This window comes from Crocodylus siamensis, chromosome 6 (assembly GCF_052110815.1).
Source record: "Crocodylus siamensis isolate JL-2025a chromosome 6, ASM5211081v1, whole genome shotgun sequence".
NCBI lineage: Eukaryota > Metazoa > Chordata > Crocodylia > Crocodylidae > Crocodylus > Crocodylus siamensis.
In genome coordinates, this window is record NC_143400.1 from 54,312,501 (window position 1) to 54,338,778 (window position 26,278).

At 43.3% G+C, this 26,278-nt stretch overlaps 1 protein-coding gene across 2 annotated transcripts in view; it reads right to left on the bottom strand.

Moving 5' to 3' along the window:
* Positions 1–26,278, bottom strand: part of STAG1 (STAG1 cohesin complex component) — a 305,757-nt gene that overhangs the window by 144,382 nt on the left and 135,097 nt on the right. For both annotated transcript variants that reach the window (XM_090051339.1, XM_090051340.1), the window contains 3 exons: positions 22,547–22,623; positions 11,606–11,810; positions 5,589–5,740 (listed from right to left, as the gene is read on the bottom strand). In XM_090051339.1, coding sequence (XP_089907465.1) covers positions 5,589–5,740; positions 11,606–11,810; positions 22,547–22,623 — 434 coding nt within the window. The remainder of the gene's footprint in view (positions 1–5,588; positions 5,741–11,605; positions 11,811–22,546; positions 22,624–26,278) is intronic.

Genomic DNA, 26,278 nt, shown 5'->3' on the forward strand with positions numbered 1-26,278 from the left:
CATCTCTTACAGGTGGATCAGGCTTGGAGAAGGCACAGAATGATGCATGGAAAGCATGCAAAGAGAAAATCAAGGAAGAAGTGCAGTGAAATTCCTTTATTATTTTACCCTTCTCCTGACACGCGGTGTTACCTTTGAACAAATAAACAATGTTTTCTTCTGAATAGGCTGTTTTAGTCACTTTGTCATTGATAAAAACTCCCTAGAGTGAACAGGTTTGTGTGTGTGTGTGAAAATGAACTTGGCTTCTCACATAAAAACATTTAGAAAACTGTAGGGTTTATACCCAAAGCCCAGTCCTAGAATAAAGCGCAGGAAGCTAGGTCTACCATCGCAGGAGGTAGACTCAAGAGGAACTAAAGATGACCCTAGTACAGTATGACTAGAAAGTGTAGCACAGACTCTTAAAACCTTTTATATACTTAAAATTCATTGAAATCTATTAGGCTACATATGAAGAAACTGAATTGTAAATTAGCTAAGCTCTTAACAAATGCTAAATCTAATTTGGATGTATATAGATGCTACAGACAAGAACTGGTCACCAACTCGGGTATAAGTGGGGCCACTGTGATATCAGAGGTAATTTTACCTGTTATATCATGTATAGGTTCTTATACCAGGCTCATCAGTGTACTATCTTACTTGTACAACTATGCAACCAATGCTATCCTTCTATTCCCCTCCTTTTACAGCCTCCTGACATGTACCAAATTTTATTAGTTATAATGGGTCAATCTCCTGGATGTTTATCTTGAATCATAGAAAATGAGGGTTGGAAAGGACCTCAGGAGGTCATCTAGTCCAATACCCTGCTCAAAGCAGGACCAGCCCTAACTACATAATTCCTGCCAAAGCTTTGTCTAGCTAGATCTTAAAAACCTCCAAACACCACCTCTCTGGATAACCTGTTCCAATATTTTACTACCATCTTAGTGAGAAAATTCTTCCTAATATATAACCTAAACTTCCTTTGCCGCAACTTGAGACAATTGCTCCTTGTTCTATCATCACTGAGAAGAATCCAGCTCCATCCTCTTCTGAATTAAAGCCCCCCTCAGTCTTCTCTTCTCTAGACTAAATAAACCCATTTCTCTCAGCCTCTCCTCATAAGTCATGTCTCCCAGCTCCCTTACCATTTTTGGATTCTGCTGGGCTCTCTGCAATTGGTCCACATCCTTTCTGTATTGTGGGGCTCAATACCGAACACAGTACTCCAGATGTGGCATCACCAGAGCAGAAGGGAATAATCACTTCCCTTGATCTGCTGGCAACACACGTACCAGTGCAGCCCAGGATGCTGTTAGCCTTCTTGGCAACAAGGGCACACTGATGCCTCATATTCAGCTCATCATCCACTGCAACTCCCAGGTCCTTTTCTGCAGAGCTGCTGCCCAGCCAGTCAGCCCCCAGTCTGTACCGGTGCATGAGGTTGTTCCATCTTAAGTGCAGGACTTTGCACTTGTCCTTGCTGAACCTCACGAGATTTCTTTTGGCCCAATCTTCCAATTTGTCTAGGTCACTCTGAACCCTAGCCCTACCCTTCAGCGTATCTACTACTACCCCCAGCTTGGTGCCATCTGAAAACTTGCTGAGGGTGCACTCTATGCCATCTTCCAGGTTGTTGATGAAGACATTGAACAAAACCAGTCCCAGGACCCATCCCTGGGGGATTCCATTTGATACCAGCTGCCAACTAAACATTGAGCCATTGATTGCTACTCTCTGAGCCTGATGCTTCAGCCAGTTTTCTATCCACCTTACAGTCCATTCATAAAGCCTTACGAGCTGGATGAATACTTCTGATTTGTCAGATACTTGACCCAGTTTGTCACTGTTTCTTAAAATATTCCATGGCCCTGTACTATACTGAACATCAGCATCTCAAAGGTTCCCCAGGACTCTACTACCGCAGCTCTATGAAGTATCAATCAAGAAGCACTGCTGAAGGAACAAAGGCAAGAGCACAGTAGTCATCCTTAAGGTTCAAAGATACTAAGACACAGGGTATGGACTTATGATATGGTTACTATGGAGTAATTTACCTCACATTTTAATGTTTTGTTAGCAGTAAGATGCAGACACAAAGAGCTCCCCTAAGATGGCAGTGCACAGTAAGTGTGATTTTACAGAGCCTGGCCAATGAGAGGCAGGAAAATAAGTCTGCACTAAGCAAACAGCTACCTCAGAATGAAAATGACTGGGCAGCAGCCACACCTGCTATGTAGTATTTTAGTAAAATCAATGCACATTGTTTCAAGGGGTAATTTTACCCTGGATCCAAGCGATTTTATATCTGGTAGGACTGTGTGTTTTGTGTGTCCACTCCCCTTTCACAATGCAGCAATGGCAATTTACTATGTAATAAACGTATTGCGTGTGTCCAAATGTTCAATAATGAGGCCTCCCCCTTGGCTCCTCTTCCTACAGCACCATAAAAGCATTATGTCAACTACAACGTACTAGCCAGATTCACCAGTACAGCTCAGTTGCTTTGTGCTCCTCTGGAGAGTCAAAATAGATATACATAAATAAATGAACAAACCATGGAGTGTGGCGTGGTTGCTTTGATGAAGCAAATCTACTTTTAAAACATAAAAAAAAATAGATTTAAAACTGACTCTGCATATCTACAGATCACTATACATGCTGCATGGTAGCATTCTTTTAGGTCATCTTTAATTGTGTTAATGTATGAATTTGTAATTATTACTAGGGGTACACTGATAGAGATTTTTGGGGATGATACCAATGCCTCTAATTTTTAAGGAGGTATACTGACTGATACCGATCCGATTTCTAATACAGCACAAAAAGCTGCATGCATAAGTCTGTTGTGATGGAAAGGGAGGGGGGTGGGAAGGGGTGCAGATCAAGGCCCCCCCTGTGGTGAGGGAAGGAGTGGGGCTAGGGCAGGGCTTAGGGCTAGTGCTGCCCAGCTGGGGCGAGGCGTGGGACGGAGCCATGGCTCATCCGGAGTGCGCAGGGAAGGCAGGGGTGGCTCCTGCTGCTTAGTGCACCCCCAGATGGCATGGGAAGGGGCGTGTGCCCCCAGATCTGCACGGGGTGGCTGCCATTGGGGCTGGGGCCGTGTCAGGCTCTTTCTGGTGGGGGCTGAGCCAGGCGCACTGCACTCGGGTGGGGTGGCGGCAGCATCCCAAAATTCGCCATAGCCCTCTTGACCCCTCTCCTACCCCAAGCACAGCCTGGCCTAGCCCCCCTGCCAGGAAGCGCCCAGCACAGCCCCAGCCCTGGCCCCAGCCCACAGCAGCAGCCTACCCTGCCCTGCTCCACCCAGATCTGGGGGCACCCCCTCCAAGGGTACATGCACTGGCAAGAGCCCCCCTCCCCAGCACATGCCACTTGGACAAGTTGCGGCTCCATCCTGCACCCTGTCCTGGCTGAGCAGCGCCTGCCCCAGCCCCAGCCCGAGCCACACTCCCTCCCTCACTGCAGGGCTTTGAACTGCCCCCCAATGCCCCTCCCCTCCCACCACAACAGACTTACCAGCTGCAGAGCTGTGCTCCTCGCTACCTACCTGCTGTGTGGTGCCCGTGTGCATGCATGGGCCGTTTATGGGCTCCATCAGGCTGATTTCTGATATAGCCCATTTTCTTTATATCAGTGCCGATCCAATATCAGACTAATGTATCAGTGTACCCCTAACTATTACTAAAGAATCCACAGAAATGGTCAGACAAAAAAACTATATTAAGTTGTGTAAAGGTCAGCATTTCAAAGATGATGCAACTAAGTGCAGATCATGCATTATAAGATTTGTGAAACCCTTATATGAAATCCAAGAGATGCACAATGAAAGCACCAAAGAACCATAATCTCTGCCCTGTAGTGACACAATGTGGGGAAAACAATTTTAAAAAGTATGTCTTTCACAATCAATTTACCCTAATCTGAGACCATATACACTAACTGCCTTTATTCATGATTGTTGATTTTGCATTGCATCACTGCAGGCTAGAGGCAGATGTTTTTTTGAGTGCCTGATATGTGTTTCCATTACAGGTACACCGATACATTGGTCTGCTATTGGATTGGCACCAATATAAAGAAAATTGTCTGCATCGGAAATCGGCCTGCTGTGGCCAATAAATGGCCTGTGCATGTGCGTAGCCGCAGAGCGGCACATAGGCAGTGAGAAGCACACACTGGCAACTTGGGAGAGCTGCATGAAGCTGGTAAGTATGTTGTGGTGGAAGGGCAGAGGGGAGGGGAAGGGTGGAAGGGCAGGGTGGAGCACTGGCTGGAGCCACAGCTTGTCCAGGAGGGGATGGGGCAGCTCCCACTGCTGCGCTTGCAGCAGGGCAGGCAGCAGTGGTGCTGGGAGTGGGTGCTATGGCAAATTTTGGGGTGCTGAAGCCCCTTGGTAGCCCCCTCCCAGTGCTGACACCACCCACCCCACCCTGAGTGCAGCCTGGCCCAACTCCAGCCAGGAGTAGCCCGGCGCTGCCCCAGCCCCAACCCACAGCTGCAATCCACCCCGCGCAGATCCGGGGCACAAGCCCTCCCACTCCTGTGGACTCCCAGGGTGTGCATAGTGCTGGGAGCCCCCCCTCCCAGAGGCCATGGCTCCATCCTGCACCTGCCCTGCCCTGACTGGGCAGTGCCTGCCCCAGCCCCACTCCTTCCCTCACTGCAGACCCTTAATCTGCACTCCCACACCCCTTCACTTCCCCCTTCCCTTCCACCACAACAGACTTACCAGCTGCATGAAGCTCTTCAAGTTGCCAGGCTGCATATCAGAAATTGGGTCAGTATCAGCCGATATGCCTCCTTAAAAATTGGCTATAAGTATCAGCCCTAAAAATACCTGTGTACCCCTAGTTCCCATACCTTATTCTGTTTAGATTTCTTTAAAGTATAACCTTAACTATGCATTTTGTGGGGCCTAATGCTTGCTTTGAGAATTACAATATACTTCTGACTGGTGTTTACTAAAAATTACTTTAATAATTATTGCCTAGTTTTTCCTACTTGCATCTAGATGGCATAGTCCCTATTCCAGTGTTTCTTGAAAGTAGTTGGAATAAAAGTAAGGAGAAAGTATATAGTGGTTATGGCTAAAACAAGTAATGTGCAGTTCAACTGGGGAGTGCCCAGATCCCCTTTTTAATAGTTCTTTATTCTACACATAGCCAAAATCTGTGTGCTGTGTAGTGATGAACCACATATATCTTTGAAAATAACTACCATCGCACGTGTGCAGAAGTTAGCTCCTGCAAGAACAGCTGAAAATGGAGCTTTACTTTAAGTATTAAGGCTTGAGGTCACATAGATTCCACAGGACTGATTTGTTTCCATCATCATACTTTAACCACAAAACCATGTAATATTTTAAAAATATTAAACTTTATCTTTTTTGGTCGAATTAATTAATTTTCTTCCACTATGGACATATGGTTGAACATAGGCTAAAATTAAATTAAAACTACACCCAGGGAACACATTCAGATATTCAAAATTATATAAATGACAAAGGCTATATACACTTTTCAGAAAACTTCTTAATTTACATTTTAGAGAAGAATGAACTAAATACCAAGCAGAATAGTCTTGGTTCTTTTACTTACCTCTTTCCTTTTCTGGAGCAGCAATTCTAATCTTTCATTGGCTCTTTTACCAATCATTTTGTTCCTCTCTGCTTCGTACTGCCTCTGTGTATTATCCTGATGAATACTCAGGTTTAAGGCAACATTCACAAGAGCAGTCATAAGCTTCATAGCTGCAAGAAGATGAAGGAAAATTACTCCCCTGTAACTGGGACTCAAATATAATACCTCAACAGATCCACATTCATGCAATGTAACCAACTCCTGACATAGGTATACAGAATTACCTAAAAATAGTTCCCACTAAAGGCATACCCACACCCCCGACTGATCCAAATGTTAGAAATCAAAGCCCTTGGAGCGCCTTTCCATGTTTTCAGAGTAATATTAAAAATCGGTGCTGGTAAAGGAGCAAATCAACATAGTCTGTCAAATCCAGTAAGTGGAAAGTAACTTTCTTTCATTGGGAGTTTTCCCAACACACTTGGGAGATACACTATGTGTACCAACTGTATGAAGAGGACTAAAAATTACAAGAAGAATGCCTGGCATGCAAAAGCTCATCTAATTTTATCCCAATCGTGTAACTGGTCCAGTAAAAGATATCACCCCCCAAAATTCTTGCCTCTCGCACAACTTAAAAAAAAACTGCTGGACTATTTCTTTGAAACTGAAGTCTGATATGGCTCCCCAGTCAAAAAAGAGCATTGTGTAAAAAAACAAATTCAGCTTTATATCTCAGTTATGAAAACATTCTTCAGAACATGCTATGCATAATGCTGACCACGTAGCTGAGGTTATCCCAACGCTTTCTAGACTAGTGGCCCCTTCAGATGCCTTCTTCCCAAATTGTAGCAAAATTACAAATAGCATCAATTTACTGTAACGCTCAATTTACATTGTCTCAATATCTCTTCCTTCCCTTCATTTTATGCATGATTATACAAAAAATTAATAAACATCCTTCCCATATTTTAGACACTGACAAACCAAACCCAGGGTACAATGGGCTACAATCCCACTCCATTAAGTAACCACTAGGACAAATAATATTAAGGTAAAAATTCCTTAACTGCGGACATAAGAACAACTATCAGCAGCAGCACCACCACCACCAATGAACCCTAAGTCATCCTTCCTTAAATGTGCTAAAAAGACAGGCACTGAACCATTTCAGGAAGCTTATCAAATTTAACCCAGGTGAAAAGCAAATCACTGAGACTACCGTTACCAGAATCCTCCCCCAATTAATATGAAGTGATCTCAACCTAAGTGCTTTTACTCATTGCCAGCACAGTAAAATGTCACTCTGGAAAAAGAACATTTCTTCTGTCATCTGGTACTAAATCTTACACAATTTAGAGATTCAAATTACCACTTTGGATAATACCAGGAGATTCCCAGGCTGTCTGTAGACAAATACAGAGTACCAATATTATACTCTCAACATAATTCTGTGCTTAAAGTAAAAATGAGCTATATTCTGTGCTTGCTTTAGCTTCTAAATAGTTGCAAGACCTGGATAATGTAGTATGATGTCCAAACTCAAAGGAAACCATTAGTTCACATTATCATACACATTGGGGGGGGGGGGGGCCTTTCCACTCAGATCACTGTAGACACTGGGTCACCTTTTCCATTGCGAAGCTGGACATGATTTAACAACTGAGACATCAGTATGCTAAAATCAACACAGGAGGCTTGACAATTACCTAGTTGGAGTCATATGAGCCCAGTTTTCTCTCCTGCCTGGGGCAGGGGGTCGGACTTGATGATCTACTTAGGTCCCTTCTGACCCTACATCTATGAATCTATGAATTACCTCTTTGCTAACATTTTAAGTAGTTCCATGTATACACTGAAAAAGGAAGGGGCAACAGAGGATATCACAGAAAAGTAGGGCTGGGAGGGACCTCTGGAGAGTGTCCAGTCCAGCCTTTGCCAGAGACAGGTTCATCCCTACCTAAAATCATCCCATATAAATCCTTGTCTAACCTATTAATAAAATTGCACAATCAAACCTGTCACACAAATACAAGGCAAGGCACCCTAACCTGCTATAGGTAGGCCTGGGGTGGGAGGGTGGGGGGAGGCTGCACGGCGGTCACAGTGACCAGCATCCTGCTGCTGCAAGTGTGGCTAAAAAAATTATACATGAGAGATTCAAGGAAGAGGGCCATGCCCCCATGCCACAGAGGAAGGCAACCCCAAGTCTGTATAGTCTGATTAGGGGATAAAACTTATTCCTGATCCAAAATGCGATGGAGATTCCACAACTTCCCTAGACAGTCTATTCCACTGTCTCACTGCCCTAACAGTAAAGATAAATTTATATCCAATCTAAACCTGCTTTGTTGCAAATTCAAGCCATTAGTCCATATCCTACTGCAGCAAAAGAGAAAAGGTGTTCTCCTTCTTCTTTATGGCAGTCCTTCAGATATTTGAAGAATGCTATTATGTCACCTCTTAAGCACCTCTTCCACAAGTTGAACATGCCTATTTCTTTCAATGTCTCTTCATATGGCTTGCCTTCCAAGCCCTTTATTATTTTTGTCACTCCTCTCTGGATCCTCTCTAACTTCTACATGTCCTTTTTAAAACGTAGAGCCCAAAACTGCATACAACTGTCTAGATGAGGCCTAACCAGGGCCAAATCAAGAGGCATTATCACCTACTGATGCTACGTGCCAAAACCACGTACTATTCTTATGCAGCTGTTACACTGCAGACTTGTACTGAGTCTGTGATCCACCAAGACGCCAAGAGATGACATCCAGCCAAGTGCCACTCAGTTGTATTCGGGTTTTTTATTATTTTTCCCCAAGGTATAACACCTTGCATCTGCCGTACTTAATTTCATTCTATTAGCTTGGGCCCAACTTCCCAATTTCTCGAGATCTGTCTCAATTGCATTCTTGTCCTTCAGTGTGTTCATGATCCTTCCCAGTTTTGTGTCATCGGCAAATCTGCTCAAAAAACTCTCTATTCCAGCATCCAAATAGTTAATAAACATGTTGAACAGCATTGGCTCCAGGACTGCATTTGAAGCCTACTGCCATTTCAACATGAATCCATTTATAATTACCCTTTGCTTGTGGCTACTGAGCCAGTTGTCTATCATCTAGCCCACATTTTTCCAATTTGTTATGAGGTCATTTGAGACTGTCAAAAACCTAGCTGAACCCTGCATATACTATATCCACTGCATTCCCTTCATGCATCCAGCTAATTATTTTGTCCAAGAAGGAAATCAAGTTTGACATGGTTTGTTCATAGTATATCTGTGCTGGCTGCTCACAATTGCTCCTTCCTTCTCCAGATGCTGGCAAACAGATTTCCTTACGATATGCTTCAATAACCTCGTGGGTATCAAGGTGAGACAAGCCAGTCTAACACTCCTCTGGGGTCCTCCTTTTTGCTGTTTTTTAAACAGGGGCACTACACTGCTCTGGTGCCTCACCTGTCTGCAAGGACTTGATAAACGTTATTGCCAAGGCCTCTGAAATCTCCGCTGCCAGTTCCTTCAGTACCCTGGGATGAAGATCATCAAGGCCCTGCTGACTTGAATTCATTCAGACCCATCAAAAGCATTTCTTCTTGTCCCTTGTCCCTTACCTTATCCAAATAATCCTTATAAACTGTCTGGGTGCAGCTTGATTTTTCTGTAAAGCCTGAAGGCAAAGTAGCTGTTGAGTAGCTCCATCTTCTTTACATTTTCTGCTAAGAGCTCACCCTGACTACTTAGTCATAGTCTAATTGCTTCCTTGGTCTTCCTTTTCTGGCTAACATACTTGTAGCATCTTTTCTTCTTGCACATTGAGCAGTATGTGTTTTCCAAGAATGAGGATGCGTAGAGGTAATTCTTAAAATAGAATCTCATGTTTGTACCACTTGTTCTCTGGACATAATGAACAATACAGGCAGATTTTCAAAAGGCTTCAGTTCCCTGACTGTTAAATTCTTTTGAAATTCTGGCACTAACTGTATGAAGTTACAAGGGCATGGATATTCCTGGAACCCTGAACTTTATATGGAAATAAATGAAAGCTAACCTCTTTCAAAAAACTGGTCTCAATTTGGGGTTCTGATTAACTGAATATCTGGACCACTAAAGAAAGTGGCTGGGCAAAGATTAAGCATATTAATATTTTATCATATTTTCCCGCACACAACATGCGTCTTCCCCCAAAACCAGTTGCTGGAAATTTGAGTGCACATTATATGAGAGAAATGTGTTAAGAACAGGTTCTACTTCTTACAGGTGACACTGAGAATAAAATCTGCATCAATCCACAGGGAGCAGAACAATGAGCAGGTTCCACTCCTTAGCTGCTGCTGCTTAGTTACTTACTACAAAGAATGATCTGTTTTCCTTCATTCTTTCAAAACGAGGTGCATATTAAATTCCAGAGCATGTTATCTGCGAGCAAATATGATGCAAAGATAACAACAACAATGAAGAATATTACACTCGATTCTCTAAATGTTTAAATTAGAATGACAGGTATGACCTATAAGCCTGTATGGTCTGGAGTCCATTTATCTCAGACAACATCACACATCTCATTATGTATCTCAGCTAATTTTAAACAAAAGGAAGTCGCTAGGGACAGAGAGCAGAAGATGACACTCAAACTTAGAATCCTGGCCTTCCTTTCAAAAGTCTATTTGGAAGCAATCATTGAGAAGAGGGGTATGTAGTCATGGTAGAGTTTTTCTTTCTTTGGTGGATGGGATTAGTTTTTGGTGACACAATTAATCAGAATCTATTTAATTCATTTAAAATGTACTGTACAGGGCACCTGGGGTTTTATGACAGGCACCTTACGCTACAAAATAAATATTCATCAATAAATTATGCAAAAGTCATTTTTTTTCATTCAAAAGACTGGAAAGACTACACAGGACTTTTCATCTTAAGTTTGCTAGCTCAAATCCAACGCAAAATGGAAGAGATTGAAAGCTGCCAATGGCTATTCAATGGCATGTATGAAATAACCTGATCTCTGTCTAGTTCCCCATGGACAAGAGTCTACATCATAAAACTGCCCTTATTTTGATTGGTGATTTTCAAGAAGTGGTTAGCTTTCAAGACAGGTTTGTGGTACGCTAATCGGACAACATCATGGTACATTTGTACAGGTACTGCCTGTGCTTTTATATGGAAATAGATAAGTTGTGAGCTTCAGTTTCCTGGAGTGTCAATCAGAAGCAGATCCTGGATTTTGCAAAGGGGGGTGTGGGAGCAAAAACCAGCACTGCAGGGGTAGCAGCACCCTGCTCTCCCAGCCGCCTTCCTGCTTCCACTCCACCAGGGCGGGCAGACCATGCCATGGAAGCAGCAGCTGGGGACTTGTCTAAGTCCCCAAAGCAGGTAAGAATTTTCCTCCTTCCCCTCCCTGCTCAGTATCACATCCCCTCTCCTGCCCACCCTCCCCACACACCTGCCACTGTCCCAGGGATGAGGGAAGCTATAGCACTGCTCCAGCCAACCTGCACAGGGGGCAAGCTCAGCCTTTGACAGGGGTGGCAAGCAGGTGGGTTCCTCCTACCTGCATCTGCTTTTGGGCTGGCAGGAAACACCTGGGGGGACCAGGCAGGGAATGAGGAACCCACCCACCTGCTGCCATCACAGTCCCAGGCTGATCCCAGCCCACACTCTGGAGCAGCTTCCCTTGCTCCCCGGACAGCAAAAGCAGCAGATGGGGGTGGTAAGAGTGGGGGAGGGGAGAGCAAAGAAGGGGAAATAGTGGAAGGGTTGTGGGGAACGGATTCGTTTCTGAGCATGGGAAGGAAGGGGTGGAATTTCTCACGGTCTTTGGCAACTTCTGGTCTCATTCAAGCACATTTCCCAAGTTATATGCTAACCTAGAAATGTTTTTTGTATAGTTAAATCAGTTATGATACAATTTGCATACAATTCTCAGAACTCAGTGTTGCCCAAACTCTGTCCCACTTTCCCGAATGGTAAAACCGAGAGCAGTTAGGTATAATAATAACTGTTTTGAAAATCTTGTTCTTTGTGCCAACTTACTTACCAGCGAGTGTACTGGTATGCCTGAAAGCTCGAACTTGGGAATCTGACAAACCAGTCAGAAGAGAGATGACTGTATCCATCATGTATTCATCGTAAATGATGCTATACTGACACTGTCGAATCAGGACGCCAATGAACTCACAGAAGTTTGACCGAAATTTTTTCCATTGTGGACCAGGCATGGTAAGTGGATAATCACCACTGTCCTGAAGGAAGAGAAGATGCACATAATTCAACATTTAAAAGGTTTCCCCATTCTATTCTATTCCCCTCCCCCGCACACACACATCTTATTCAAAACAACACATAAAAAACCTTCTGTTTTGTATATGCTTCTTTCTTCTCCCTTCCCCCCCCTTGAGTTTGACACACTATCACAGAAGCAATGGAAATGTTGGGGTGCAAAACCCAATTCCCAATTGTCCAATAACGATTGCTGGAAAGCAGTGAGAATGTGAAATCTTCAGTGCACTTTAGTCAGTCTCCTGATCCTTAAACTCCCCTCCATCTTCACACTGTACACAGCTGTCTTTCATTGGTACTGCACATATACTTTGTCATATTCAGTTCTTTCACATCACAGGATAATACATAAATTCAGTTGCAGCCTAAACTGTGTTGCGACTACAATCTCTCCAAATGATCAGCATGATGTAGTATATCATAACAACATGAATATAGAGCTTTTTAAGTTAAACATTCAAAAGCCAGACAATATCAAAACCAAATCTATCTGTGGAGCTTATTCTCTCTTTGTGCATATGTATTTCAAAAGTGTTTTATGGAGATCAAATGCTATTATTTCTCTGGACTCCAAAGTACAAATTGAACTGTGCAAAGCCATTAAGACAGGTAATACAGCAGCTATTTTCCAACTGGAGAAGAAAACTGTACTTGATACAATTATTCTCTGCCAGCCAAAAATAAACAGGAATGAGTTTTTTCTATTTGAATTAAACTAAACTACATACAAAAGACCTAAATAAAAATAACATATTTAAAGTTTCAAAATCAAGCCCCCAGAAATTAGAAAACTACAGAAATAAGGTTGCTTTTGCAAAATTAATACAGCTTTCATGCATGTGCATTATGACACAGTCCTTAGTTACATAAACATACTTTTTTCACAGAACCTCCCACTGCCTTCCTCACGGCGGAGGATGGATGGTGCTCTCTTAATATGCAGCTGGTTAATATTTTGCTCTATCTTCTTTGTTAAGCATGTTGACCTTTTTTCTTTATTACTTGCTATTCAACTTTATTTGCAAGGCAGAATTATGAATTTCATCATAGGCTTTTTATGGCATTTATCAGCATAGTAGCAAAGTGCTTCACAAATGTTAATTAAGTTTGATTTAATTGAATTAATTTACCTTCACAACACCCTGTAACTGGGCGATCCAAATGGTGGCTCACAGGCTGCATGGAGTCTGTAAGGGGTTGATTTGAGGCCTGTGGGCTCCTGCTCAGCTGCCATTCCCTAGCTTCCACTCCTGGCTCCCCTGAAGGGCAGGGGGAGCAGGGCAGTACAGGATGGCATGGAACAGCCTTCAACAGTTTGGGTCCTGGGCACCCGCAAGCTGTGGTGTAGTAGGGGAGCCCCTGGCTAGGGAGCTGATAATGAGGCTAGGTACCTGTATGCAGGGGTGGGGGTGAGGGGGTACTGCCCACATGGCCCTGAGAACTTGTGACTCATGCTGGTGTGGCCCCTGTGGTGTGCAGCCCTTGCTGATGTGGCTTACAGGGTCCCAACCACTTAGAAGTTGGACAGTCCTGTTTCTCTTACCTCTCTGTGCCAGTTTTAAGATAAACAGGACCTGGTTTTTCAGAATACTTAACACTGTCCAGCAACTTTACATAGCTCCCGTTGACTCCAGCCGGAGCCATGAGTGCCCAGGACAAATCAAAACCTACGTCTCTCCAAAACGGACATCCAGAAAACAAGGATCTGATAAGAGATAGTCTCCAGAAAACTAGTTCAACTCATCTGCTCAGCATCACACCGGAAGTCTGTGGCAAGGACAGAATTTTCTGTCTCCAGGGTAGCATTCATCTGCCTATACCATGAAAGCATACTTTCTTTTCTGACAATCTTCTGTCTCATTCTTTAAACATTCGTCAGCTTCAGCAATCAGAGAGGCCAACCGTGCAAGTCACTACGTGGCCGAAGTGTGAATTGTGCACTACAAAAGGCAGAGTCCAGTGGAAAAAACAGTATGCTATCACATAATTAAAGACTATCAGAATGTTTCCACATAATGAAGCAGAATCAAGCCTGCCTGATACAGGCAATCTATTTCTGGTATTCCCCAACTTCTGTATGCATGACTGGAAACTTTAGTCATGCTCTTTTACTGTAGGTTCTTTTGCATGTAATTTCCTCTGTTTTTAAAAAAGCAAACTGAAAAAATAAAACAGAATTCCATTGTTTGGCAAGATGCTAACACCCAAAAGGGTCGTCAGCAGGACTGGAACATACAGGCCAACGATACAAACCTCTGGCACACAATTGATAGCACTGGGAAACTGCCTTTCCCGCTGTAGATAGGCTCAGCTTCTTGTTTTGCCTTCTATGATGAGGGAGAACAATTTTTATCCTTCTTTAAGTCAGCCTTTCAAATATTTGAAAACTGTTATCATGCCCTCATTAGTTTTCTTTTCTCCAAGCTAAAACAGTCCTAGTTCCTTCAACCTTTCCTCATGAACAACTTGCATTCCAGCCTCTTTATTATTTTCCACTCGCCAACAGATGATCTCAAATTTCTCTATGCACCCTTCTTAAAATGCAACACCCAAAACTCCACACAGTGCTCCAGACCAGGGCTAAACCCTGCCAAGTAAAGAGTTATTATTACCTACTGTCTCACATACAATACAGTCAAAATTACGTTTGCTTTTACTGTGGCAAATGACTGCTGGTTCACCTGGGGTTTGTGATTCACTGTAATCCCAGATTATTCCTACCAATGCTCTGGCCAACCCAGTTATCCCCCACTATTGCATATATGCATGTTTGTTTTTTCTTTTCTTTCCTAAGTGTAGCACCTTACATTTGTTTCTGTTGAATTTCTGAGCTATAACCTAGTTCTCCAATTTATCCAAATCCTTTTGAATTTTAATACCTTTCTCCGTACATTTTCAATTCTTCTCTGCTGCATGATGCCTGCAGATTTGATCAGTATACTCTCTATTGCTGCATCCAATTTGCTAACAACATTGTTTAACGCCACTGGACACAGAACAGACTCCTGTGGAACCCCACTTGAGACCTCCTGCCTGTCTGATTTTGAACTATTTATAGCGAACTGTTGGTGCTTACTCATCCAATTATGTACACACCTAAGAGTAACTCAATCTAGCCCCGACTTTTCCAGCTTACTTGGGAGAATTGTGTATTGGACTTTGCCAAAAGCCTCACTACAGTTTACGACTCAAACCCGACTCCTCCTTTAGGTAGTTATACAGTACTTACTTGCCTAAAGTAACATGCTTAAGCCAACTGATCCAGCCATAAATGTACTTGCCCACCAAAAGAGAGACCCAAGTTCCAGGCCTTCCTTTACCTTGAGGTTTGAAACTATATCTCACACTTACCAGCAAAGTGCTCTAACTACCAAAACATAGCCTAGACCTTGCTAAAAGTATCCACTACTGGCTCAGCTGAAAGTGCTCACCAGCAGGCAAGGGAAGATACATGGGGCCAGAAACACATGAAGTAACAGGGATCCCTGCTTTGTGCCCACAAGAACTAAGTGACACCACCTAGCCTGCCTTGATGTTCATCCACCTTATCAAATTGCTACTTAGCACAAAATATTTATCCTCTTCACCAGTCACTGGCAGTGTTTTTTCTTCAATTGACATTTCAGGGATTTACACAGATTTACACAGGCTCTGATGCAGCATAGGATTACAACAGATTAAATGGCCCTAGTGGATTTTTTCCGAGCCCTGCTCAAAGAGCAAGTCTGAATGTGCAGCTGTCTACTCCTACATACGCATGTCATTTTATGCAGGTATGGGGTTATTATGCTGCCAACACGGGAAGCTGGATTTGGGTTCACACACATACTATCCACTACATTCTCCCCTTCCACCAGTAACCATGCTAAAAGGAAATACATTTGGCTTGGCACACTACGTCTTCAGGAAATCCATGTTGCCTGCTAGTGATCACCCCATCATCCTCTGGATATGTACTGACTGCTCTATAATGTGCTCTATTAACTTTCTAAGTACTGAAGTCAGACTATAATTCCCTGGGTCTCCTTTATAAAGACAGGTGCTATGTTAGGTCTTCACTAAGCCCCCTGGAGCCTTGCCTGTCACTCATACGCTTGCAGCTCTTACTAACAGCAACTCCCAGATTTGCTCAGCACTTCCATTGGGCCCTGCTGACTTAAATCCATTCAAATTAGTCCAACATTCCCTCATGTGTTCTTTATGTATGGTGATCTGCATCCATTACCCTACTTCATTTATATTAATTTTGCTAGTCTTCCAGTCCAAGTTTATTTTTTGTGAAGGTTGAAGTAGGGTAGTAATTGAAAAGCCCTGCCTTCTTCAGATCTTCTGTGAATAACTTACCTTCTCTGTTAGGAGCAGAACCAAGGTAGTTATTTTTTTCCCTCTGACATACTTGTAAAATCCTTTCCTGTCATCTCTAACATCTCTTGCTAGTTATAATTTGGTTTTTTCCTTTGCCTCCCAGATTTGGTCCCTATAGGCTCACTGTTCTTTTTCAGACTGCTAAAAAAAATCCTTGTGCAATCAAGCTTGTTATCTTTCCTCTGTATTGGCTTAGCTAGATGTTGTGTCTGCAATATCAGGTCAGCTAGCAAAGGCTAGCCCTTCTGAATTTATTTTCCTTTTTATTTGTCTACCCATGGAACCTTATCTACAGCTTTTGAATGAACTGAAATCTGCCCTTTGAAGTGTAGGGTTCTTTTTTGGCTCTTCTCAAAGTTTCTCCTTGAATCATGAAGTCTATTTTATCGTGATCATTTCTGATCCCTTTGAGGTTTATCCGTGTTGCTCCAAACCAGGTCTAATAGATAAATCTCACAGTTGTTTCATGTTTCTGAAACAAAGTTGTCCTCCAAACTTGAAGAGGCTCATCCACCTCTCCCTCCTGATTTGATTATCGATAACAGACCTCCACTCTGATACCACTACTTACTGTTCTTACCTTCACTTGGATGCATTCAATCTGCTGTTCGCTTCCCCTCACACCTCAAAACAAATGCATACACTCTTGACATACACTGCAGTGCTACCTTGGTTTTTTCTGCAAGCTTCATCCCAGACAAACTAGACTCTTAATACCGATATTCTAACTGAAGTAGCTTAACCACTGTGTCTGTGTAGCTCACTTCCGTCCCAGTCCTCTCTCTTCTTTGACTCCAGTTCCTGGCCCAAATTCTACCATCCTTCCCTATTCAATCCCAGTCTCCATTTTTCATCCTAGCCCCAATACCTTTATGCAAGGCTGTGTGGGGAGGAGGGGCAGAGGCCATTTGGAGGGTAGGCAGTAGAGGTGGGGGCCAGACATGGCAAGGTTGGGTGGGGAGGGACAGCTAGCAGCTGCAGCAGGTTACTAAAGACACAACTAACTGCTTAAAAGCATTTTAAATGTAATATCTGCCAGGGGCCTTAGAAGTGGAGCACAGAACATGCCACCCATGGGGAAGGGCTTTAAGCCAACACTGCATACTCCTGATTTTTCATAGGTCCCAGGTGCAGGAGTTGCATCTCCCTCTTGAGACTGTCCTATGGACCAGAGGGGTGCCCCAAATCTCTATGGTACACCAACATGCCCCCTAACAACACTGCTTGCAAAGGAATCCTTGAGAGTCAGATAACTTCAAGCTGTCTTCTGTGGTGCCTGCACTAAAGGCGATGGAGGATTACAAGCACCTTTGATGCTGAATCAACGTAAAAGGTCTATTTACAGTGTAAAATAATGAAAACAGAGGTCTAATTCTGCTGTTGGTTACAACACTGGATAGTCCCTGAATTTGATTAGTTTTAAACGTGTGCAGAATTCAGCCCAGAATGAGGCATAACTCCATGGAAATCCTACCCTTTACTGCTTATTTCTAGCTTATTCACCGCACACTTTCTATTCTGTACTATGAGCCTCTGATTCAATAAAGCACCTCTGTGCATTCAGAACAGCATGCCACATTTCAGCATTTGTTTCCCTCCCAAATCAAGCTGCAATCTCAAAAGTTCCCAAAAATTTCCATCTGGAAAGCTTCAACTAAAATCTCGTCATTTTCTATAGAAACAAAATGTAGTGACTTTTTAAAACAGTATTTATTTTTGGAACAGCGATTCAAAATGATAATTTTAATTCCAAATTAATGTTTGAGTTAAAATGTCATTGCAATGTCATTTCAAATGAAAATGTCAACTTACATACAAGAAGCAGTACCAGAAGTGTGAATCAAAATCCAGAGTGTTCTCACTCTTTAATGAATACACTAATGACTAGATAACAAAAATCTCACAGGACAGAAACAGAGGTCGCCTTTCATCACCTGCGTGTCACCATAACATTTTTTATGGTGGTACAAAAGCAAAGCAAGTAGACATCCATACCCCTTGTCACACTACAACTTGCGACCACAACATAGGTGGCATTAGTTTGAGCAGCTTTCCTATTGCTGACATCTAAGGCAGAAGAGCATGAGATGCCCACTGCTCTCCAGCCTCCTCAGGCTGGCACTCCAAGGGCTTGAGAGGCCTGATCCTGCATGCCCTGAGAATTCCCATTCCCAGGCCACATAGCACTGGGCCCTTGATACCACCAGATCCCTTCCCAGGTTCCCCTCTTGCAGATCCATGCCCAGGAAATCTTCTAAAGGGGTTTTCTGGGTGTGCAGATCCTGGTGTGGATCTGCCAAGGATTCCCTGGATTCCACACCACTCTACGCCAGGACCTGAGCCAGAAGCCTTGTGGCCCCATGCCCCTGTGTGAAGCAGTGATTGGCATGGGTCCTGGCATGGAGGCACAGAGTGTTAGAGTTCCCTAGGTCCCACACAGCCCTCTGCTGGGACAGCAAGGAGGCATGTAACAGTAAGGGACCCAGCGAATCCCCATGCAAAGCAGGACAAATGGTGATGTGTGTTTCGCCCAGTGAAATGAATCAGCTGTGGAGGGATGCATCCTGCCACAGCTGATCTGCTTTATTTGGTGACCTCTCTTCCTACCCTTACTTCTGTTCCCTCTCTCTGTATCCCAGTGAATCTTGAATCCTTTACTTTATAGTGGCACAACTTCAGTAGGACTAACAAATGTTCAACCCTTAGCAACCTACAGCCTGGTGGTTCAGGTACTCTACTACACTGGAAGAAGTGAATTCGAATCACCTCAGGCAAAGGAGAGAACTACAGCCATGCCTCCCACTTCTTGGGCCAGAAATCTAATCACTAAGGTGCTGTACACAAATGGGCACTACCACCAGCCTTTTCTTATCTAAAAGGCAAGGACTTTTTTGGTAATGTTTCAGTGAAAAAAATCTTTGCTTTGCACACATTTCCTGGACCATCATGTCTATTAGACACTCCTACCTTTGTAGAAAAGGATGCTTGTAAACAGACTTTGGGCTGTGCCTATAGGTGCCTGCTTGCAACTCGGAGTCATGCACCTACCTTTCAGAAAGGAGCAAGATTTAAGACAAGCCCTTCTTTACAGCTGGTAGTTCACATGACTCCCTGCATGCAGGATTTTTTAAGCTTCATCTATATTACAAAGCTCAGTCAGCAAAAATCTAGCTGTTGGCCACAGAAGCTTGTGTGCACCTATATACAAAGCTCCTATAAGACAGCAGAACACCTTGTCTATAACAAACTGTGTTATATTACCCCACCGGTGCCAGCAGAAGGGGTGTGTAGACAATCCCATGCTTTTGCCAGGTTTAGCAGCAACCCCACACTTCTTTGCACCACTTCCTCACACCAACTCTTCTGGACACCTGCTTCAATGCTACTTTCCAAAACTCAAAATGGAAGTCTGAACCCCTTCCTTTAAATGCAACATGACACTTTGAAAACCCTCTCTGCCTCCCAGCACATGTGAGAGATGTGCAGGATATCTACCAATCTACCATGGTCTAGAGGTAAAGAGGAAAAGGAGAAGGAGGAGGGACGTTTTCAATATCCTTAAGCTTTCGGATAAGAGTGGCATGCAATCCCAGCTCTGTGACAACAGGAAAAACTAACACACGTACAATGAGTTCATGGCAGTGACACAGGATAGAGGTTATTAGAGAAGCAGCAGTTAGTGTCAGGCCAAACAGAAAACCTTCAACAAGCATACCAGGAGGTTTTCCATAGTAAAAGTTAATGGATTTCCTGGTGACATGCATCCTCTTTTTTGAGCTGCTTTCAATCCTTGTTATGGATCCCATCACAACAGCTGGCCATAGTGGTGGACAGCTCTAAAAAGAACCTGCAGAACCACTGGGAAGGACCAACCACCTCTTTGATCAAGAGGAAGGGAATAAGGATTCTTACTCAATTTAATCCCACCAGTTTCTTCTGCTCTCCCATGCCTAGAACTGGTGTTTGGTGATGCACAGATTGCCTAAAACAAACTCTGTAAGCCTGAACATTGTATCCACTGTTTGGTCCCTGTCCATTTTTTCTGTGGCTACCCAGAGGTGCTGCTTCTTATTCCTACCATTAAAGTAGTGCACACAAACAAACACGCACACACATGCATGTCCACTTATAAGAAAACCATAGTTCACAAGGACAAAGGATTCAAATACCCTAAAAAATCATTCAGAATCTATGCTGGGAAGAATAGAGAAAGGTACCTCTGTTGAAAACAGAAGGCACAGACACAAAAAAACCAGAGAGCAAAGAAAAACGCACTGTGGGCAGAAGATTTTGCTTAGCTACAATTTTCTCAATGAGGCTGGGATATCCCATAATTCTGCCCACTTCTATTCAACAATGCACTGGCCTGGAATGTGCTTCTGTGATCACTAGGAAGCTTCCCCATGGGGTTCTGTACAATTAGCCAGCAGAACCGCTTGTGGCAAAAATGCATGACTGATAGAAATGCAGTGATGTGCACATGCAGAAATGCGGTGGTCTGCACCCTGAACAAGGGTGGCTGCTGAAAAGTAATAGAATTTCTGGCCACAGAAACATCAGTGTAGACATGGCCTTAAACTGCCATTCTGTTGTACCTAACTCCCCCGAGGGAGAGAAGTATATGGAGTGAAGGTGTCTAACACAGGGCTCTCAATTGTAGTGCAGGGGCCAGGTGTGTATAATTTAGGCCCTGTAATGACTAAGTTTTAGATTCTTATTTGGAGCCAGAATGAGGTCAGTGGAAACATCAGTGGGATGTGCCAGGCAGGAACAAGGGACCTGCTGCAGGCTGGACAAAGTCCTTCTGCTGTATGGAGCCTACACCTGGGCTGCAATGTGGCTCCTCTCTATTGCCACTGATGCTCCACTGGGGGGCACTGATGGCAGTGGTGGGTTGGAGCCACAGGGCTTGGCATGGCTGCAGCAAGAAAGGCTTGGCAGTGGCAAGGGGGAGGCAACTGCTTTTCCCCATGCCCAGAAGCAGCTTCTGCCTCACTACCACCACTGCTCATCATGGGCAGGCTGTTCCAGAGCAGGTGCAGGGTGGCCGGGGTCAGAGCTGTGCACATAGGTCCCAGATGGTTCAGAGTGGGTCTGAATACGTAAAATTTAGCTGAGAAGTGCTGCTTCTCGAGGCCTTGACTGTTCTCTCATCTCCTTTCTATTGTTTCATCGTCCCTTCCCCTGATTTCCACTCTCCTCTTATCCAATGAATATTACAATTTGGATGAAAGATTCATATGCATAAACACCAGACTACATGTGAACACATCACAGTCTACTTTCCAATCTGCAAAAACCACCTCATATTTCTTAGGTCTGATCCCTTCATTCTCTGGTCACTTGCTTAAATCAATCATCAACGGAGGCTGATCCTACTTCTGTTGAAGTCAGCAGTGACCATCCCACTGGCTTCAATGGCATGGGATGACTTTTTTAAACACCTTCCCACTGTATCTCATTGACCTTTCTAGTAACTATATATGCAAAGCTTTTCATTACCATGTTTTCCTGCATATAAAACACTCCCTGTTTTTGGAAGGCCCCAAGAAGTAAACAAAAAACTTATCATGCAGCATGGTTAAGTACTAGAAGTCTGGGGTCTTTTGGGCTGGGAGATGTGGGCTAAGGGCTGCACAGCGAAACCCGATCCAGCACTCTGTATAGGACCCCATTTGGCATTCTGTGCTGGGGCCTGATCTGACATTGCGCTGGTGCAGCATACCAGGTCCGACACTGCACACTGGCTCTGGGACCATACACTAGGTTAGACCAACCTCATGCAGCATCTCAATCCAATGCATAGCTACGGAAAAGGACTTCTCATGGATCCAGGAATTTGATGGTGGGGAGGTGGAAAAAGGTAGCAGAGGCAGTGTTAACTGTTGTGGCTTCCAGGGCCATGGCAATTTATACTACTACTGCTCCATCCACACTGTGCTCCACACTGCCCACCAAATTTCTGAACCCATGGGAAGTCTTTTTTCTTGCACATAATGCGTAACCCAATCTTCCCCATTTGGTCTGGGGAGAAAGGCTCTGGTTATATGTGATAAATTACAGTATTTTCTTTCTGTTTTCCCACTAGCATATATTAATTATGCCTACACCTTTTCGTCACTTTCTGTCCATTAGTTTAAAGTGCCATTTCATCTGGTCACTAAGGTTCCTTGCAGAGAAAGATTGCTTGTCAATTAGATGAGAAGACCACTAGCTCCTGAAAAGCCCCACTACCAAACCAGCTGATGTAGCTTTCTTTTCAATGCAAAACATACTGCATTCTTGTGTTTTCATTTTCCACAAACTCTACAGCATAATTATTTATATACTATACCTCATCAAATTCTTCAGTCATTTTTCTAATGATTTCTGCATTCTGCATGTTCCTGAACATTTCAATTCTTACAGTACCTGTGAAATAATGAAGGAACAATTATACTTAGCAGTGGGACACTTTACATCTGTATGTTACTTACTCATAATATCAATCTTTTAAAGTTTCTCCACAGCTATACAATTTGCAAATTGGTTTGACAGCTTATACAGCAATAATGTTACCAAAAAACATTCTGAATAAGACATAATAGAACCGTGTGCCAGTAGAAGAACCACACACTTATCCAACATGAGTCAGAAGCACTTCCCCTTGTGGGGCATGAGATCCCATGATATACCAGTTTGTGGCTGCTCATGGAAAGGTTAACAATTCTAAAACATTTTTTTTTAAAGTGGATGCAAGTCAGTTGTCCAGGGAACCATTATGGTATTGGTTGTTAGAAAATGCTGTATATTTCTACAGATACAACTGAGTCAATTTTATAGAAAACTCACTGAAAAACAATAAATGCAGAAGAAAGCCACTTGACATTTTTGCAGAGTTTTCAGAATAGAAAAACATTTCAATTTTTATAGTAAAATCAGAGGAATAGTATCTTTTGATTTCATATCCACTGATGTACTAAACATACATCTTTTCTTAAGTAAACAAACCATTAAAACCATTAAACTAGCATGGTATAATACACAATGTTAACTATCTTGTTGATAAAAATAAAATCAACATAAATAAATTAAATGGCTTAACATAACATTAGTGCCTTTCAACCTAAGCAATCTTAAACTAGGTTATGAATAGTGTACAATGTAGTATAGAGAAAAATTGCAATTGCCTTCCACTCAAGTGGAATGAGCTTTTGGGTATAATTCAGAATGGTTTTTGTGCTTTGCACTACATAATTTTCTGAAAGGAAATAAAGGAAAATGCAAATTAAAACAACACCGGAAATTATAAGTAGCCAAGTGTCTTGCCCATGTTTCAATTTAGTTAATTACATTAGGGACAATACCCTTCCTCTTGCAAATCTCCACTGGATCCCATGACTACAGTTTCACACCTCTATGAAATTCAGAATTGAGGGATAAAAGCCTAATAACCAAACCAAACCAAACTAAAAAACACAATGCAATTCCATTCATAAACAGTTACATTTAAGAGCACATATCCGTAATTTACACATAACTTCAACATCCCTGTGATGCTTAATATATATACAAAGTATTGTGCAGGAATTTTAAAACAGGGAAACATGCTGGTAAGACTCCCCAGCTGGACTTCCATATCTTAAAAATGTTCGTGTTTCTTTTCGTTTCAACTTAACTCTGGGCGTGTCCACATGAGACACTAAAAGTTCAGTAGATTAATTCTTCTGTGCATTAACACGTCAGGTGAAAGCTAGACTAACATGCCACTGTGAAAGAATAATTCAAGCGTGCGTTAGCATTACTTACAAGACATGTGTAAATGCTACTGTGCAATAGCACTGATTACCATGCAGAGTTAGTACCTGTTATTACAGATATTAGATTTAATGTGCCATAATTACGATCCTATTAATGCACGCGTAGATGTGCCTACTAGGTTTCTTGTATTTGTAAAGCTTGCCCCCCAAAAAATTACACTTCTCCTGTCTACATTTGTAATCCTGTTTTGTTATGCCTGCTGTAATGGTAACTGTGTATTTTTTTCTCTGCATTCCTTCATTAGCAGATGTGTTTAGAAGTTTGGGAGCTACTCACGCCTGTTTCTATTGCTTGTAAACCTGTTTTAGCTTTGCAGCTAGTACAGAGCAGACAGATCAGGTATTTGTGTCTGCAGACCCTCCCTTCCAAAACTAAGAAGTTTTTAGACACACAAGTGTTGCAAATGGAAAGTTACACAAAGGTCACCAAGGGGGCAGAACTGCCTGTGAGCTATGCAGAGATCTGCAGTTGAGATGACCCTCAGTCCCAGGAGAGACACAGTACATGAAAAGCAGGAAAGGGCAAGAGTTACTCCCTGGAAGGCCTGGAGGGCTATCAACTTAACAGCAAAGTAGTTGGGAGCACAAGTTCCTGTACTGGGTTCAGGCAGAAACCTGATATTCATTACATCTCAAATAGCAAAACTGTTTGAGCCTGCTGTTGAGTAGGTCAGCTAATGAAAGAGCTGAAGAGGACAGATGGCAGTGGAGCATCAGCACAATGGTGGCAACCCCTTGGTGGTAAAGCAGCACGCTCCAACGATACCAAGCAGCAATCCCCAGCAGCGAGTGGGAGCAACTCCAGCGCGGACCTCCTTTCCTAGTACATGCCACTTTGGTCGCTGCAGGTGGTCAACCACCTGGAGCAGAGCAAGCACCCCTAGTGGCAAGGAACAACAGGGTCCTTCCAGGATGGGCCTTCCTAGCTAGCACCTACTACTGTTGGCTGGCACAGATGGTCAAGCCCCGAGACAGACAAGCCCTATGTAAATCTCTGAATCTCCCTTCTCAATTGACTGGGCTAGGAGGCAGCTGCCTGGGTTGGTTTAAATCTAAACCCTATTCTACTTTAATGTTGCTTGAGGGGGAAGTTTGTTCACTTTAGAATACACAGTTAACATTTATTTTCCCAGGTTCCTAGGTGGGGGCTCAAGCCAGATCTAAAAAGTTGGTGTTTAACCTCTAAATTTGAACCCATACTTTGTTACTGCCATCCAGTGCCTGGTGTAAGCATTATACATTATATATCTGAGATTCCTCATAAATAGTCTCAAACTTAACTCTACTATAACACAGCTGGTTGTCTCTTTCGGGGGAGGTGGGGTTGCACAAGGGGCCATAGACCCTAAAGAAAATGGTAGCAGAGATTATCAGACCAATAATACCAACTTGAAGTCTTTATATCTATTTAGTTGTATCTTAACTTTTTCTCTCCTGATGTACTTAAAAAAAAAAATTCTTGTGGCTTGGTTTTAAGCTTTTACAGCAAGAACACATTGGTCTCATCAACTTAGGCTTCAACAGTCTCCAAAATTACATACCCGGTACCAAAAACTCATTTCAAAGAAATAGGGTTAGATGTTTATGCCCCTACATGGGCATGGAGAGTTATATGCCCTAGAAGAACAATCCACCAAAACCCATGTTCTGAGAGGAATCCTCCTGGAGCTAGCCAATGGGAAACACTGGGGCCAGGGGGCTGTCTGAACTCCCATCTCTCTAAAGCATGGCTGCCTGATTCTAAAAGCTGTACATTAGGAACTACCACCCACTGGGAATACTGGAGTCTCTCAACAGAAAGTCCTAATTACCAGGGCTGTGCAAAACTTTGGTCCCTGAATTGATTTGATGGCCGAATCACTGAATCCTAATCAAATCAGAGGACTCTTTAATTTCTCCGAATCGAATCAGAACCTTCTGAATCAATGTGGAGAGATTCAGTGATTCGGACATAGACACAGCTTTACATGTTTTTTCTACATACCTCTAGGTACCCAGTGGCTCATGAACGTTGCAATGCTGGGGCACATGGAGTGTCCCACAGAAGTATGGGGGGAGGTCCTCAGTGTGCTCGGCAGCAGACCCAGAAGCGAACCAGAACCACTTTTGGTCCACTTCCGGGTCTGCCAGGGAGCACTCTGGGGGGCCTCCTTGCACTCCCCCAGCTCAACAACTGGTGCCTCTTGGGTCTGGGGGAGCACCTTGGTCCCCCCATGGCTAATCACCAAGCTGGGGGCACAGGGGGCCCCCCAGCGGACCTGAAAGTC